Raw genomic sequence first — 19,045 nt, 5'->3', positions numbered from 1 at the left:
ATTAGTAACATTTTTTAAATGCTTTTTGATGTGCAAATACGCATGTAATAAAAGCAATAAGACTTACGGGGTAGAGGAGATTCTGTTGGTTCTGGCTTTACACTTGCTCCTGTAAGGAAAAAAAAAATAATTAAAATATTTTGATTGTACAATTTCTGCTGTAAAACAAAATATTTACTATGATTGGGAGGCAGGATTTTCTATTGACATGGAATTTTAAGGTTTAGATAAGAATTTAACACCAAAAAAAAAAAAAAAAAACCACAAACCTAGAAGGAACTACATAGTCTACATCTCTTATTTTTGTTACATTATTCAATTTCAAGTACATATTCTTCTTCCCTGAGGCTACAAATATAAGTTATTCCTAATGTGCAAGGTATAAAACAGGTGGGGTCCCATGAGAGCTGAGGAGAGGGGGAGAACCACCCCTTTTGATCTGCTGGCCACGCTTCTTTTGATGCAGCCCAGGACATGGTTGGCTTTCTGGGCAGTCTACATCTCTTATTTTTGTTACATTATTCAATTTCAAGTACATATTCTTCTTCCCTGAGGCTACAAATATAAGTTATTCCTAATGTGCAAGGTATAAAACAGGTGGGGTCCCATGAGAGCTGAGGAGAGGGGGAGAACCACCCCTTTTGATCTGCTGGCCACGCTTCTTTTGATGCAGCCCAGGACATGGTTGGCTTTCTGGGCTGCAAGTATACACTGCTGGCTCATGTTGAACTTCTCATCAGTCAACACACCATAGAGAAAGACCAATGAGAAGTTCCAGCAGGGCACCAACAGCTCTGTATCTGTAAATGCATTGAAGACGTAAATCGTTATAGAATTTTGATATTTTACATTTCACGGGGAACCATTCTGACAAACAGGTTTTAAATTGCTTGTTTCTTAAAGTTCAGGAAAAAATCAACTGAGTATCTTTTGTTATTATACTAATACACAAGATTAAGAGATACCTTTTCTTATCTGGCAAATCCAACCATATAGATAATCACAATGCCTGTCATTCCAAAGCATACTGGAATCACCACTGATCTCTGCACAAAGTTCAACTCCTTGATAATTATTGGGTTCTCCAAAGCCCCAGTTTTCATACCTCACCTACAACAGAAAGAGTTTTGTGGAAATTCTATTATACAGAAAGAAAATAATGGATAGAAGGAGGAGACAGCATCAAACCACAGATCTACAATTTATTCCTATTGCCAGTTTAAAAACATAGGTGAGAGCAAACCAGAAACTCCTTGTGCATATGCTGACATTCCAACCTGGTTTTCAGATTGCTATTGGACTCCAGCTTAGCTAACAGTTTTTTCAGATCACACTTGGAAAACGAATACTGACATTCATTATAGGACATAAATTCTGTAAAATTCATCTAGTAACAATGATGGGGCATGCTACAGGCTGATATTAAATTAGTTAAAATATCCTGTATGAGTAAAATAGTAGGACATTGTTGAGACACAACAATGTTGGCATTTTTCTCAGAAAAATATTAAAATATTGAAAATATTGCAATTTTCCTGTATAAATTCCAATTCCAGTTCTGGTATGGTAAAATTCCATCAATATATTTCGACCAACCTTGCATGAAATACACTTACATCTCCAAAACCCCTTTTGTTTCTACGGCTTTATATCTTAGTCTAAATTATAGTCAAGTCACACTGCCATAAAAAACTGCCTTCAGCTCTGTGGAATGTAGGCTGATTCAGATAAAGATCTAATTACCAAAGGTCATAAATACTAAAGGACTATTGTACTCAAAAACATCCTTGAATTTATGAGAAATATTTTTAGGCTACACAAATTTTATTTTCTTGTTGGCAAATGATCTTATCAAATATCAGTATGTTTAAGCCAAATAAATTGACTATGATGTTGTAATTCCTACACTTTCCTAAAGTGAGCATGAACAGTAGAGGGCTATGAGTAAGCATAAAAATTCACAGGAACACATACACCACACACACTTGAGAAACACAGGGAATGCAAAATAACAGCTGTGGAAAATTAAATCACTCACAGGAGATCCATCACTCCAAACAAAGCCATCATCAGGATTCAAGTAATACAAGCCCATCCAGAAATGCTGGTTGTAATAGCCATTGTTCCTAAAAGAAACCCTCAGAATATTAAATGTTCAATTTCTAAGAAATCTAAACATAAAACCAAAACTCAGAAGGGCATTACAATATTTATATAATCTATCATTTACAACAGTTAGTAAGACTGTCTGAAAATATTTCATAGAATCATAGAATCATAGATTCTATGATTCTATTAATATTTCTTAAAGCTGTTGGAAACATAACAACCAGGATAGAAATAATTAAAATGTGACCAGTTCTACCTGTTTTAAGTCAGACCAACTGAAATGCTGAACAAGAAAATGTCCAGATCCAATCCAACTCCTGAAAATAAGGTGGTATGTTACATTTATATGATGGTTCAATAGCTACTGTTGCTCCATTAATCAATCAACTGTATTTTCTCTGTAAAGGCACTTGCAATTTCCAAACACATTTAATTGCCACAATTGAATCTCATTTTAAACATAACACCTTAAACTAATTATTGACTGAAAGAAGACACACTTCACTGATTTGTCTGAATTTATTGAGTCAATTCGTAGTAATGCTGCATCAGATACATCTTCCTTACCATAAGAACATAGCTGGATTCTAGCACAGCTGCAGCATTTTGCAAGGCTGCCATTTTTCAGTTTTGCTTCCTGGTTAGACAGGGATGTACAAGTTCATTGAGGCCAGTCTATTCAGGTTATACTGCAACTGTTACCCTTTTAAGAGTATTTGATCTCATTCAGAAATCTCACACCTGCAATTTGCAGTTCAGAGATTTACTAACCCGGCCTGTGTAGGAAAAATAATAATAAAAAATAATAAAATAAAATAAAAAGATCATCTGGAGGTGCTCTTGCTTTCTGATTACTTCACAAAAATGACAAGCCATCAATACATTGACCAGATTCATATCACGACCATTACCCTATTCACACACTTTCTTCTCTGAAAACAACTGGTATCTGTGATAAATGAAATATTTTAGAAAGATCAAACAGCCAATGCAGGTGAATGGAGGGCAATACCCCAGGTACTCACGCAATGGAACGCCATATCACGTACTGTTCTTCTTTACTATTAATAGAGGCCAGATCTCCTCCTATAGCTCGACAAAACTCTTGAGATTCAAGCCATGTTTTCTTTTGCTCTCCTTTTGAAAAAGGCTAAAGAGAGCATTTTGCAATCAGACAAAGTAGACCGTATAGATCACAAGATCAAGAATCATCAGCTACCCAAAAGCATTAAATTTACAATTCTATTTTTCTGTGAGGATTACAGAAACTTTGCATTTAGGATTTATGAGTGTTCATCTCTGTGAAACACAGGCTTAGTATGAGTGTCTTAAGCCAAGTTAGAACACTGCAGTGCTGACAGGAGTATCTGCTGCAGGATAACAACTAGAAGAAAGTCACTTTTAATCTTAACAGAATGGTAAATTGAGATCAGATCAGTCCAGAAGATGGGGCTTCAACTGAACAAACAAAACCATAAGCATTCTCAACAGAGAGATGAGCAACATACTTACTTTAAAACACAAACTAATGCGACTGTTTGAGTCCCAACCTTCTGGACACCGGGGAATAGGAGTTGTTGTAGGAGGAGGTGGAAGTGTCACTCCCTCTGCCCACACTTTGCACAGGAACTTTGTCTTTTCTTCACATTTTATTACATCCCATAATCCACCTGCAATTCCAGTCCTCATGGCAACGCAGCCTGGCTTTCTTCCTGGTTGTAAACAAGAATGCACAAAAAAAACATTTAGGGGGTCATAAGAATTTTTAAAACTTCATATTCTATCCTAACAGAGATAAAGTCTTCGTACCGAGTAAAAAATGTTTCTAAAGTTAGAGCAGGTCCAGAGGAAGCCCAAAATAATCATCAGAGGGTTGGAACTCTCCCATGAAGAAAGGCTGAGGGAGTGGGGTTGTTCAACCCGAAGAGAAGGCTCCAGGAAGATGTTATTGTGGCCATTCAAAATGTAATGGGAGCTTCTAAGAAAGACACAAAAATACTTTCTACCAAGGCCTGTAGTGACAGGACAAGGGACAACAGTTTTAAAATGAAAGAGAGTAGGTTTAGATTGGACATAAGGAAGAAATGTTTTTACTGTGAGGCTGGTGAGACACTGTAACAGGTTGCCCAGAGAAGCTGTGGATGCCTCATCACTGGAAAGCTCAAGGTCAGGTTGGACAGGGCTTTGAGCAACCTGGTCTGGTGTAAGATGTTCCTGCCCATAGATGATCTTTAAATGTCCTTTTCAACCCAAACCATTCTGTGATTCTATTATTCTAATTCATGAAAGAGAAAAAAACAACAGCAAAGCAAAAAAATCTGTGGTTCATCCCTATCTGAAAGACTGTATTGTTTCTCATACCAAATCACCTCCAGTGGCTGATTGGCAACATCATATCCTACGATCCAACAAATTCTTCCCTAAAATTAAAGATATGGATAGAGCTAGTTTCTCAAGTGTGTCCAAGCTGACTATGATTTTCAGAAATAAACTTGCTATGTATAAGCCTAGTATTGACTTTGTGGTCTACGTAGCCTTACTACTTCACCTGACACATTCAATTCAGCATTTAGGCACTGAAATTAAAGAGATTCAGAGGATCTCCTGAAAGACAAATGCAACACATCAGAACCTTGAAATCTGACAACCATCCCCTTTCTGATGTGATCATGTCAGAGAAGAAATGACCTCCCACACACATAATTATATTAGAACAGAAAAAAAATAGCAAAGTGTTCAATCACAGAACTGTTTATTTACTAATAAGGAAATAACAGTTAATCTGGTTAAGATATTAATTACAAGAATATTAAACACAAATCTTCTCCTGGCTCTCTTGTCCTCTCCTACAATCCCATGTTCTCTCAGGCCAGAGATGCTTCATACACGCTATGATCTCACGCACCTCAGAACACGCAGTGAGCAAGTGTACTGTGAGACACAGCTGAACAGGCAGGACTTGTAAGCAGGGCACAGTGTGCCTGCAGGGACTGCTCTTCCACAGTAGTACAGACACTGACTTTTCCAAAAGAGATGGAAACCAGATTTTTTTCTCAATTTAAAGTTTTTTTCCAGACATGGTAAAAACTCATTTTGACACTAAACAGGAAGTTAGCAACAGTACTGCACACTTGAGAAAGCAGCCAGAAATATTTGAAAGCAATTAGTCATTATACATTCAAGCAAGGGCTAAGGAGTGAAGTAAAAATAATCAAGTAGTGAGCAATCTATTTTGGGCCATGGACTCACAAAATGGTATAGAGCCATACCTACCAGGCATTTCAGAATTCCAGTGTGTAAATAAGACAGATTCACCATTAGTCCACATGAATGTTCCCTTTTCTTCTACATCTGAAAGTCCAATCCAAAAGTATCTTTCTGTTCTCAGCCCAACCAGGCTAGTCAGATAGGCTTGTTCATATCTGTTTAAAAGAACACAACTGTTAAATTAATACTACTAAATTTATTTGTTAAAGTTGTAAAAGGTTTGTATTTTCTCAGAATTCAGTGTAGCTTGGATGGATTTATTCGAACAAAGCATACAACAAATATTTACATAATAAATATTTTGTGAGCTTGAGTACCAGAGTATTCTACCTTCTCTTTGGATGTCCAGTAAAGAAAGTGACACAATCACAGACTGACATGAAACTGGTGGGAAAAAAAGAAACCTGACATGGCCTGTGTGTTATACCACTGTATTTTTTTGAGAGTTTCTAGTACTCTTGTATTTTAATGACCTCTTGTTTGGGGCAGATCCAAAACCGGAAAAGGTATCTCAGCATTGTTGAAGAAATATATAAAATAGAGCTAGAGTAGCACAACACTAAATTATCAAACTAAGGAACTCCACAAATTAGATCTAGTGATCACACAGGAAAAGTTAGGTTTGAAAAACAAACCAATGTAGAGGTAAAGCTTGTCATAGTTCATTACGGTGTTTAAGGAAACAGCTCTTAAAAAATCAAGTAAACAAAGTAAGTCTCCACTTAACAAGGTACAGTCCGAAGACCACTTTATTGTTACATCATTTTATGATAGCTGCAGTACTACCTACATTTAGAGAGCTACCATACATGACAGCTAGAGTTTTTACACTATAACATATCTATTTAGATTATATAGGAGAAAATAATAATTTTAATTTTTTACAATATTCCACAATCAAGACTGTGTACCAGTTGCTCAGAAATTTAGCACACACTGAACTCTGCTTGAATTGTGATGGATTCTCAGGTATCAAGCAGATATCATTTCTTATTTAAATCTTTTTAAAGTAACTCAAATTGGAGAAGACCAGATGGTTTAAAATTATATCGTCTTGCTCATTTGAACTCAGAGCTCTGCCTCACCATGTAATAATCAAATTGGATTCTGCATTCCTCACTCAAGGAAAATCCATCCTCAAGCCACTAAAATTAAGGAAACAGAAAACATAATTCTGTTTTTCCTTTCCATAACCATTTATATCAATACTGATTTTTTAGCCACTACTTATTTTTACTATAAACTGAATTCCTACGCTTGAATACACATGCAAAAGCTGTGATAAGTTCTGTGTCTACAGATGGGTGTCCTCTGAAGCAAGACTTCTGTCCAGATCAGAGTTTTTATTTTGAAATTCAGATGACACTATACGTTAAAACTTCATGTGATCCCCTCATGCAGGAAGACTTTTACATACCTGTCTCCAATAGTTGCTAAAAAGGCCTGATGCCTTACACAGGTTTGATTTGCTTCAGAAAATGATACAAATGTATTTCCAATGAAATAACAATAAAAGCCATGTCTTTTCCAACCCTGTCAAAATAAACATCAAGATATTGCATATGTTGCAGCTTTTCTAAGCTTCTTGGAAAAAAAACAAAACAAAAAACCAAAACCAAACCAACCACAACTTATTTATGCCACGGTCAGCTAAGCAATAGAAAAAGGAACCATCCTGTTTAAGCACGGAAGTTGGACTAGATGATCTCTAGAGGTCCCTTCCAACTCTGACAATTCTGTGATTCTATGAAAAAGCCAGATTGGAAACAGGCAGGAACAGAGCTTTTTAAAATTTTATTTCACAGCTAATGAACTTTCAATCAGTGCATTCCACTTATGAAGGCATGAGGGGCTTTGCTGTGCACCTTTAGTCCTGAGTACAGGATGACAACTAACACATAGGCATTGCACAATCCTTGGAATGGTCTTGAGAAGCAAATTTCAGCTTGGCTTTTCAGAAAGGGAATGACATCTCAAAAAAAGTTTGTTTATAATTACACCAGCTTAATGTTTTGCCATTCAAATGTCGTTAATTCAGGAATACACTTAGAGAAGGAAGGTTTGCTCTGACCAGCCACAACTGACACAAATATTCTTCTGACAGATTTTGATTTCTCACTCATGAGAGACTTTTTCTACAAGCATGCACTTCGTTCTCCAGGCAAGGATAACAGCCCTAAGCATTAGGATCCATTTATCTTCTGCAACAGTTGAATATTTGTAAGGTACCCAGGTACTCTTTTACAAATACTAGGAATAAACATGGAAGACTTTCTCTGCAGCTGTGTAAAGTAGATTTGGAAGAAAAGGTGATTTCTTCATGGAAAGCAAAAACTGAGTAAAATTCCCTAGGACATAACAAATTACAGTAGTTTTTCTGGATTTACTGAGTATTATGTTACCAGAAGATGAGCATTACTAAATAAACAATATATCTGTTGAAGTTCAGAAGGAGCACAATGGATTAATTTTGCTCAGGCACCCATAACGAATTCTTCAAAGTAGAGAGTCCTTACAGAGACCACAGCAAAGCCTTGAGAATAGTATGTAGACAAGCACACACTTCCTGCTGTGAATAATTTTGAAGAAAATTGTAGACAGAACTGTAGAGCAACTGCTGATACAGGCAAATTCCTTAGGAAGTCTTGAATGCAAATCACGGAAAAATGGCCTTTTAAAATGGCAAGGACATTTTAAGTTTTGGTTCAAGTTCTGGAAAAAGAGAGGGAGCATCAAGAGCCAAATGACAGTAGAGCTTACATTTATTCATATGTATAACCTATCCCATCTGCCATAGAAATGAGAAGGCCAACTGTTCTAATTGTGACAAGACACAACTCATTTTTCCTATTTTAACTGTCATTTAGGTGTCATTTTCTCCTTTTAATCATCCCTAGCAGCCTATTCAGATCAGACAACTTTTTCTTCACTTACTCTTTGGCAGCCCATGTCTATAGTTTCCTCTTCTCTAGGAGCTTCTGACATGGGTTTTCTCTTACAGATGTAGCCAATTTTCTTTTCACAAGAATGATCTGCCCAAAATCCATCCTAAACATAAGAACAGAACATCACAGTCAAATGGGATTTAGTCTTCAAAAAAGGTGCTTTATGCTTTTAAGTATTTATTTATTATTTTTTTATCTTGAAATGAAGGAAACCCTACATATAACTTCCGTTCTTAACTCTAACCTCATTCCAACCTGTCTTCTACTGGCACTGATTCACCATTGACTTACATCTTTGGAAGTGATAGGAATACATCATCTTTACAAAGACCACTGATTTAATAAGCATACAGAAGGTAAAGGAGATATTATCTCTCACCACAGATATGCAGCTAAAAGAAAAAAAAAATATCGGATGGCTACATTCCTTAGTTAATACATAACATTTTGAAGCTGAAAAGTTCCTTGTCAAAGTTAGAATTGACACTGTTACTCCTCATAGTACAAATTCTCAGAAGAAACAATGACATTGAGTAGAAGCTGTACTGAAGGTAAGAAATCTCATACCATGTTCCCTTTTTGGTTTAACAGATGAGCTAAGGTATTGGGAGAGCAAGAGAACTCTCTGTGCAAAGCAATTTTTCACCTGTACCTTTAAAGACATGACTTTTAAGAGGAAGATCATAGCAGTTGGTGGCAATTTCTTTCTTTTTTCTTTTTTTTCTTTCATTTTTTCCTGCCCCGCCCCCCCCACCTCCCCCGGAATATAGTATCACCATCATGTTGATACACAGTCCCGTGTGCCACAATATGCAAAGTCCTCAAGAACCTCAACAAAGCCTGCTTCCAGCAAAAACTCTCCCAAAGCTCAGCAATACCGTCTACAACAATTAAGAACTGCAGTGTGTTCAGCTGGTGCCTGTCTTCTCAGTCCTGTGCTGCCTGCAAATTGGTGGCTGTCTCATCATCTCCTATCATGTCTTTCTCAGTCTCACTAGGCTGGTAGGCACTTACAATAACCACCCCAAATGCTGACCTTCTCAGCCTGGAAAGAATCAGCACAACTTTCACAACATGAAGGGGCCTACAGGAAAGATGAGGAGGGGCTTTTCACCAGAGAGGGCAGTGAAAGAAAGTGTCATGGCTTTAAACTGAAAGAGAGTAGATTTAGGTTAGACATCAGGAAGAAATTCTTCACCATGAGGATAGCAAGACAATGGAATAAGTTGCCCAGGGAGGCTGTGGAAGCTGCCTCCTTGGAGGTGTGTAAGGTCAGGTTGGATGAAGGTTTGTACAGCCTGGTCTGGTGTGAGGTACCCATGCTCATAGCAGGGAGGTTGGAACTGGATGATCTCTGAGGTCCTTGCCAACCTTAACCATTCTATGATTCTATGATTCTTGAACACAAGAAAACTGACTGAAACTTCAACTAGATATAAGAAGATACTTCGCTGTCTTGCCATAATTATGTCCTCACTAGGAAACTAGTGTAGTAATTTCTACGGACTTTTTAAGATGTCTTATGGGCTGCCTTTTGCAAATATCTCTGTTGTCTACTTCCTCATTAACTGAACACAAACACTTCCTTTACAAAGAAAGTGGTGTCATAGACAAGGTCAGATTTTGTTCCATAAAAATAAATGTTGGATTCAGAGGACTTCAGTCAGGGAGTGAACAACTGAGAAGAATCCACCATGAAATCATACATGTATGTAGGTAGATAAACTGCAACAGAAAACAGGAAAAGTCAAATTATATTCATGCTTTTTTTTGGTCAGTTGATTGCTGATCTCAAGAGATCAGCTAGTACAACTTCTATGGAATCTGAAGTTACCTTTCCTACTAAGATCAACTATTTAGTAGATATATATTTTGAGAGCATTCAGAAGAACCCACAGTAAAATTAATTTTCCACACAGAAGTCATATATGAAAAGTCTGCATATAGCTAAAACTTGTTTTTTTCATCTATAACTCTCACAATATAAATTACTGACTTTTCTGAACCAAAGGGAAAACCTGGTCTGATAGTAAGCATCAGGCCCTTAAAATCTAGTCTTGAAATAAATATTTATCAGTCTCACGTACTATTTGGTTTAGAAATCAAACAGTATTCCCATCAAAAATAATGGTAGAAAAACTAAAGCATAACGTATGTCATCTGCTACCCCTTCAAAATGTTTAACGGGACAAACAGGAGCTTCCTTGAATCACAGCAAATTTATATCACATTACTTTGCGTCACTGTCCAAAAGGTAAAGAATCAAATTAACAGGACCTGCCCTTCATGAACCCATGCTGACTGGGCCAGATCACCTGGTTGTCCTGAATGTACCACATAATGGTATTCAGGATGATCTGTTCCATCAGCTTCACCAGAACTGAAGCCAAACTAACAGGCCTGTAATTTCCCAAATCACCCCTCTGTCCCTTCTTCTATATGGGGGTTACACTGGCTGATTTCCAAGCTGCTGGTACCTCTCCATTTAGCCAGGATTACTGATAAACAATGGAAAATGGCTTGGTGAGCACTCCCACCAGCTCTTTCAGCACTCTTGGGGGCATCCCATCTAGCCCCATAGATTTGTGCGTACCTATATGGTGCAGCAGGTCACTGACCATCTCTTCCTGGACTGTGGGGGGATCGTTCTGCTTCCAGTGCCTGTCCCCTAGCTTAGGGGGTTGGATTCCCTCTATAGAAGCGGTCCTGTTACTTGGAGGCTAATTATCTGCTGCTACATATAAGAGCAGCAGAGAGACCAGCCATACAAAGCAATGGGAATGGAACACTTCCACACTTTCTGAGAACTGAAGAAATATTTATTTGGGTGACCTCAAAACATCCTCTAATTCAATCCCCCAAAGTGAGAGAGGAAGTAATTTATTTTTAATATCCCTGTTAGCTTCCAGCAAGTATGTTCTTAACCGCACAAAAGGTCTACCCTAAGTAGACCACTCTGCTTTTCTACAAAATAAACAATTGAAAGAATTGGTTGCAACCTCTGTAACAAGCCACATACACCTGAAGACTTTACAAAGCAAAACCCCCTTTATTTCTTCAGCCAAAACTTACATCATACTTTCTGTATTGCTTATTCAATAAGCAGTATCAGTTTATATCTCTCTGATAAAAGTGAGAGAATGACAACTCCTCTAAAGGAGGCCTCTAAAATCCTTCTGTAATGATGGACACTGTGCTATGTGAAGGAAGAGAAGGCTTTGCTTACTAATAGAAGAGGGCAGCTAAAGGGCACAGCACAGTAGATGTGACAAAACCTCCACTACGTGTTCATTACAACTCACCCACCATTTGCACCAAGGACACCTACCTTGCAAACTTTCTGTTCCTGAGGAAGTTCTCGAGCCTTGACCAGTATAAATGTCCTCGAACAACTGCCATTTACTACCTTAATTGACTGACCCTCACATGTGAGCATTCAGCTTCCTTCTAGCATCTGACCCTATAATTCTATAAGTTAAACATCTGCAACCATCCTCGACCAGCACTGGCATAGTCACTGCACAAAAAATGGAGCACAAAAATTGTCGGGCCCTTAAAAGTCTGCTCAATTACCATGTGCACTGTGGCCTTCTGACATGGCAGAAACATGCATTTACATTCATCTCACAGGAGCATGTCCACTAATACCATGGGGAAGAATTTTTAAAGCATGATAATCTTACCCATGCTTCTGACTAGTGCAAATTTCTTCACTAAACATATCCAAAATGTCTTTGTCGCTTCCTGAAGAAAAGCATTTACGTGGTCATGTGTGTCACAGGGTAATTAAAAGCTTCTTCAAAAAGTCTATATGCAAAATATGGATCTTGAACTGCAGTTTCCTTCAAGGAAAACTATCACTTGCCTGCTTCTCAGGGAAAACAACAAAAACAGCTTTCTGGGAACCTGGAACACAAATTGTTCCTCAAAAAAGTGACCCTTATAAGATCCTAAAACAGGCTGTTTTGAAGAGTAGTAACATCCACCCTGTGTTCTTGCCTAGAAAAACAAGTCCAAACAATAAATGAGATTATAAAATAATTAAGTCAATAGCTACATAACTTTACCTTTCCCTTCATAACAACACAGTCCTCTTGTTTGTTGTTTGCATGAGTGGGTTCTCCACGAAGCCACTTGGTGTAGCTGACAGGTGTTCCATCACTCCATTCAAAATACATCTGAACCTTCAGGTCATTCAACCCAATCCACAGCTCATCAGCTGGCTCTAAGATATATGATTAACAAGGTTAAAAGCACTGAACTCTTATATTCATGGAACAGAAAATAATTTATTCTCAGGAAGTTTAAAAGACAATCACAGGAAATAAAGGCTCCCTGTTTCAGAAAGAGAGAAAACAGTTCCTCATATACCTACTCCAGTCATGAGAAAAGGCCACTTGCTTTAGTGGTAATACAATAGGTGTGTTTAACTTTCTGTAAAACAGCCAAACTTATCTCTTTGTTGAATTATGTTGTAATAACTAGTTGTTAATACAACTAGATTCATATCTTTATTCCAGCATAAAACTCTTGTAACAAGGTATGAATAAACGCCTAAATAAAATGCTACCTCCCCTTTCCTTGCTACTTTGGGAGTGGGGGGAGGTGAGAGGCTTTTGCAACATATCTGAACATATATGTATATAATTGTATATATTTTCTTATATGATTAGTGTTTAATTAAAGCTGTGTAGTTTAGTTTTCGATCCAGCCAAGTCTCTCTCTTTTCCTCTCTCTCCTTCCCTATCTGGGGGGAAGGGGAGGGGATCGAGAGCATTGTTGTCAAACCCGAGTCAAACAGCTCAAACCAGGACACCAGCGAAGCTGATGCAAAAGTCATCCTCCTAGCTTGTCTCTTTAATGGAGATAACTCCCTCTCCTTTCTCTTTCCCATGTCTATCCCATCTTTATCACACTGAAGTATGATCAGCTCTCATAGCTTATTCGTACTGTCCTTACTGTCTCTCCTTCAGTAAGAAGGGCTCAGATTCACAGGACATCAGGCTCCATTTTCAAAGAGGTGGCTTTAACTCCTCTTCCAGAGTTCTTCATGCTCAGAAGTCTCCCAAAATCACATCTCAGTACCCTCCTTATAATTATCGACTGCTACCAAAATTGAAACCTGATCTAATTCCATTGCCTCTTGTGTTCTCATTCTCTTCTTAGCTACCACCGCTCATGCTCTCTAGTTTCTGGGTTTAGTTATTTGTTAAAACTTTTCTGTTTATATTTACTGAGCACCTAGCACAGCAGAGGCCTCCTTCATCGTCAGAATTCTTATTGTGGTGGACTCACACCATGGCAATATGAACAATAAACAGCATTCTTTAACAAAATTATTAGACCAAAATCATCTAAATAAGCCAAGGAAATCAGAAATGCCCAAGATCCATTTCTGGCTCTGTGGACCCCTTTCCTACGTAACATTTTATCCTCTTTAGAAGAAATGTTGTCATAGAGTTTTTCAATCATCTCTAAAGACAGGTATTTAAATACTAAGTTTAGTATTTTTCCCAGTCACTTGTAAATAAGCTGTTCCTCACTCTCTCAGACATGCACTGAGCCACATTTGTGCCATATCACATGCTGAACTTCTCTGTAAACATCCAGAATGCACTACTTTGTTCTTCTACATGTTCCTCTCCAAAGTTCTCCTTTGTGGCTGATGCAAACAAAATTTGGTTGCTATGACAATACTCATCTCATTGTACCCCTTCTTACTTTTGTTTTATCATGGGACCTTATATTGGCACGAAGACTTTTGTTCTTTCTGTACAGCACTTTCTGCAGCAGAGTTCTGATGCAGACAAGATTTTCTAGGTACTGCAATACATGGTGTTCTCATCTTGGTGAACAAGTGTAACCTGATACTGTTATAAACTGCCTTAAAAGTCTTCTTTAGTTGCTCCAGTTTTACTCTTCTGAAAAGAATGCTTTCAAAAAAGTCTTTTGCAGTGAGAATGCCATGCATGAGAAGCCTGGTTTCCTTCAGGACTACTTGCCTTTCAGAAACATCCACTTTTACAATAACAGTGCAGCACAGTCAGTTCAGGAAAGGTCTTTGGAGAAGGCATTAAACTATTAAATAATCTACTTCAAAGGAGCAATGTGAAAATAAAACTAATTTCCTTTAGAGTCTAACTTATTTCAAATGTCCTAAAGACTCTTCAAGAGGTCCCATTTTTCCTAATAATCTCCTTTAAAACAGTAAAAGTTTTATGCTGTTCATGAAAGAACCGCAAATCATTCTTTCAGAAATGTGAGGACAAGCACAAGTTGCCATGGAGTTGACTAGGATACAAAAATAAAACATATCAGCTATTTTATGATTGCCACTCCAAGACTGCTGTTACATTGCAGCTCAAAGCAGCTTACTGCACTTTTGCTGAAGAATAAGAAGAACTTGGGTGTTTGGGTCGATGAGAAGGTCAACGTGAGCCAGCAATGTGCGCTTGCAGCCCAGAAAGCCAGCTGTTCCCTGGGCTGGACCAAAAGAAGCATGGCAAGCAGGACAAGGGAAGTGATTTTCCCCCTCTACTCCACTCCCACAAGACCTCGCTTGGAGTACTGTGTCCCCAACATAAGGACATGGAGTCCTTGGAGTGAGTCAGGAGGAAGGCCACAAAGATGACCAGAGGGCTGCAGCACCTCTCCTATGAAGACAGACTGAGACAGTTGGGATTGTTCAGCCTGGAGGCTGAAAGGCTCCAGGGAGACCTTATAGCGGCCTTCCAGTACCTGAAGAGGGTCTGCAGGAAAGCTGGGGACTTTTTACACAAGCATGTAGCATAGGGCAAGGGGGAATGGTTTCAAACTGAGCAAGGGTGGATTTAGGTTAGACATGAGGAAGAAATTTTTTGCTTTGAGGGTGGTGAGATGCTGGAACAGGTTGCCAGGGAACTTGTGGATGCTGCATCCCTGGAAGTGTTGAAGGAGGGATTGGATGGGGTTTTAAGCAACCTGGTCTAGTGGAAAGTGTCCCTGCCCATGTCAGGGCAGTTGGAACTAGATGATCTTTAAACAGTGCAGCACAGTCAGTTCAGGAAAGGTCTTTGGAGAAGGCATTAAACTATTAAATAATCTACTTCAAAGGAGCAATGTGAAAATAAAACTAATTTCCTTTAGAGTCTAACTTATTTCAAATGTCCTAAAGACTCTTCAAGAGGTCCCATTTTTCCTAATAATCTCCTTTAAAACAGTAAAAGTTTTATGCTGTTCATGAAAGAACCGCAAATCATTCTTTCAGAAATGTGAGGACAAGCACAAGTTGCCATGGAGTTGACTAGGATACAAAAATAAAACATATCAGCTATTTTATGATTGCCACTCCAAGACTGCTGTTACATTGCAGCTCAAAGCAGCTTACTGCACTTTTGCTGAAGAATAAGAAGAACTTGGGTGTTTGGGTCGATGAGAAGGTCAACGTGAGCCAGCAATGTGCGCTTGCAGCCCAGAAAGCCAGCTGTCCCTGGGCTGGACCAAAAGAAGCATGGCAAGCAGGACAAGGGAAGTGATTTTCCCCCTCTACTCCACTCCCACAAGACCTCGCTTGGAGTACTGTGTCCCCAACATAAGGACATGGAGTCCTTGGAGTGAGTCAGGAGGAAGGCCACAAAGATGACCAGAGGGCTGCAGCACCTCTCCTATGAAGACAGACTGAGACAGTTGGGATTGTTCAGCCTGGAGGCTGAAAGGCTCCAGGGAGACCTTATAGCGGCCTTCCAGTACCTGAAGAGGGTCTGCAGGAAAGCTGGGGACTTTTTACACAAGCATGTAGCATAGGGCAAGGGGGAATGGTTTCAAACTGAGCAAGGGTGGATTTAGGTTAGACATGAGGAAGAAATTTTTTGCTTTGAGGGTGGTGAGATGCTGGAACAGGTTGCCAGGGAACTTGTGGATGCTGCATCCCTGGAAGTGTTGAAGGAGGGATTGGATGGGGTTTTAAGCAACCTGGTCTAGTGGAAAGTGTCCCTGCCCATGTCAGGGCAGTTGGAACTAGATGATCTTTAAGGTCCCTTCCAATCCAAACCATTCTATGATTCTAAGATAAACCAACTCACATTTACCTGGCACAAAAAGCACACATAAGATCAAGTGTGAACATGCTCCTCCCATTAAAAGGCAGTAACTGATCCTACATGCAAAATCAGGTTCGTGTAAAGTAATAGCAACCCTAAAATTGCCTCAGCATCAGCCTGGTTGCATCTCCCCTAATGAACACACAGCATCTGTACCCTAACTTGGCTTGCAGAGACTTGACAGTGTGGCCAGAAACGGAGCATGTAAGTACCAGGCAGCTTCCTTTTTCGGAAGAAACACAAGCAGCATGACTTGAAAAATGGCAATGCTGGTAATAAGATCCAGATCTTCCCACACTGTCTTTGACCAACTGGCTTTGCTTCCCCTCATCTGTCTTCGCAGACCAAGAGTAAAAATCCTTCCTGCTTCTGAAAAGGCTGAAAGTTGTTTTAATCTGTATAAAAAGGGGCAGAGGCAGACACGTGGAAATACAAGTTTGGGATTAATGCAATTCACAACATTGAACACAGCTTTTCTGTGTCAGTTTAGTTCATTTGTTTTTCATATTCTTAGTGTGTTGTTTTTTTCTTCCAAAGATTTTTTAAATTTGAAATTTAACTCCTTCTGCACCTTATGATCAGAACTGTTTGGTTTTTTTAACAGTCCCCTTCTTTTTTAAGTAGGTAAGACATATTTAAAACTTGCTTACTATAAATATATGTATATGGTATTTTTAAAAAATACTTACGGTACCCAAGCTGAGAAATAACAAAGCTGTACTCTTCAACATTATGGATGCTTGCCAAATCCCCATCCTCTTTCCTGCAAGATGTTAAGGCATCTTTCCATATTTTGGGGTCCCTGTGAATTATGTAACAGTGACCAGCATATGACATCCATTGATCAGGACATCTAATAAGTACATGAGTCTCTGAAAAGAAAAATGAACATGAAGAGTTTCAGAATTCGATTATTAACTTAAGACCAAAAATTACATAAGGAAAGCTAAGGCCTTAGGGAAGAGTGGCTGGAAAGCTGCCCAGAGGAAAAGGACCTGGAGGTGTTAATGGACAGCCAGCTGAATCCGAGCCAACAGTGTGCCCAGTTGCCAAGACACCAGCAGCATCCTGGCTTGTATCAGAAATAGTGCAGCCAGCAGGACTGGGGAGGTGACTATCCCCCTGTACTTGGCAGTGGTGAGGCTGCATTTCATATGCTGTGTTCAGTTTTGGGTCCCTCACTACAAGAAAGACATTTAGGTGCAGGGGAGAGTCTAAAGAAGGGCAACAAAGATGGTGAGCACAAGTGTTATGATGAGCCACTGGGGTTGTTTAGCCTGGACAAAACAAGTCTGAGGGGAGACCTTATGGGTCTCTACAACTACCTGAAAGGAGGTTGTAGTGAAGCGGATGTAGGTCTCTTCTCCCAAGTAACAAGTGATAGAATGTGGAAATAGACTCAAATTGTGCCAGGGAAAGTTTAGATCGGCTATTAGGAAAACATTCTTAACTCTAAAGGTTGTCAAGAATTGGAATAGGCTGTCCAGGGAAATGGCCAAGTCACCATCCATGGAGGTATGGAAAGGATGTGTAGATGTGGCACTCAGGGACATGGCTCATGGTGGACCTGGCAGTGTTAGTTGGACTTTATGATCTTACAGGTCTGTTCCAACATAAATGATTATATGACACTATGATTCTTAAATCAAGTAACACCAAGGATTTTTTTTTGCAGGAAGAAAACAAGAATGGCAGTTGACAGTCTAGTTTCTTTGGTGCAAGTCTCATTGAATGGCATAGCTAGGGATTTCTCAGTAAGATAAAGTCTTCATTTCTTCATTTCTAGTACTTAGCAAATATGAATTCTGAGCTTCCCTATTCTCCTTTTAAAGAAAATACATGACAATACAAAGCCATACAATACATTTTTCATCCTAATAGAAACAAGTACTATGCCCTGAATTTCATTTCGCTTAAGCAAAAGAAGCAATGCAAATTAAAGCAAATTAGATGCAACAAAGAAAATCACATGAATGTGAAAAAATGTTATCCTAAATGTGAAGCTGATGAATTTACAGTAGAATAAATTCTGTAGAATAGATACTGTAGAATACAGTAAGTACTGTAGAAAATAGGTACTGTAGCAAATAGGTACTGTAGAATAGATCAACATACAGGAATGCATTTTGTAAGTGTAGAATGGCTATTCTTCAAAGACACAGCAATTACTTTTGTAAAATATAAGCTTGGCTTCCTGAACTCTGAAGTGATTGAGTCACAGTGATTGAGTTGGGTGCCTAAAAAGGTGAAAGCACTAGCTGAAGTTTGTCTCATGATACAGGCACTCAAATTGCTCTCTCTCACAGACATTCTCTGTGGTCTGACAAGAGAGAGCTCACACAGCCATCGCAACAGTGACACTAAGAGCATTTATTTCCTCTCATCTAATGTTCTGTGCAACATTTAGAAACTTAATACTTTAAGATCACTACATCTTGTTGGATTAGGATGAAATCTATTTTGGTAGTCACTTGGTGGAGGAAGACAGTCAGCCAGCCTTTACTTAGAAAATTAAGTTAAGAATAAGCAAATTTTGCATATGAAATTAATAGGTTGCTATATCCACTTTGCTGTATTGCAGCAAATTCTTCAAAGACCTAAGATTCTACATCACTCACATCTACACAGCGATGAGGCCTCCTGCTG

The 19,045-nt window shown here is 38.8% G+C and overlaps 1 protein-coding gene across 1 annotated transcript in view; it reads right to left on the bottom strand.

Moving 5' to 3' along the window:
* Nucleotides 1-19,045, bottom strand: part of LOC104391878 (macrophage mannose receptor 1-like) — a 57,522-nt gene that overhangs the window by 21,553 nt on the left and 16,924 nt on the right. Inside the window, exons 7-16 of the mRNA XM_010001230.1 lie at nucleotides 17,089-17,271; nucleotides 12,389-12,546; nucleotides 8,311-8,424; nucleotides 6,794-6,909; nucleotides 5,383-5,531; nucleotides 3,622-3,821; nucleotides 3,135-3,259; nucleotides 2,039-2,126; nucleotides 966-1,110; nucleotides 68-109 (exon numbers count right to left, since the gene is read on the bottom strand). Coding sequence (XP_009999532.1) covers nucleotides 68-109; nucleotides 966-1,110; nucleotides 2,039-2,126; nucleotides 3,135-3,259; nucleotides 3,622-3,821; nucleotides 5,383-5,531; nucleotides 6,794-6,909; nucleotides 8,311-8,424; nucleotides 12,389-12,546; nucleotides 17,089-17,271 — 1,320 coding nt within the window. The remainder of the gene's footprint in view (nucleotides 1-67; nucleotides 110-965; nucleotides 1,111-2,038; nucleotides 2,127-3,134; nucleotides 3,260-3,621; nucleotides 3,822-5,382; nucleotides 5,532-6,793; nucleotides 6,910-8,310; nucleotides 8,425-12,388; nucleotides 12,547-17,088; nucleotides 17,272-19,045) is intronic.

This window comes from Chaetura pelagica, unplaced genomic scaffold, assembly GCF_000747805.2.
Source record: "Chaetura pelagica isolate M959 unplaced genomic scaffold, ChaPel_1.0 scaffold841, whole genome shotgun sequence".
Lineage (NCBI taxonomy): Eukaryota > Metazoa > Chordata > Aves > Apodiformes > Apodidae > Chaetura > Chaetura pelagica.
The sequence above is the reverse complement of the archived record's forward strand: the minus strand, read 5'-3'. Positions and strand labels throughout refer to the sequence as shown.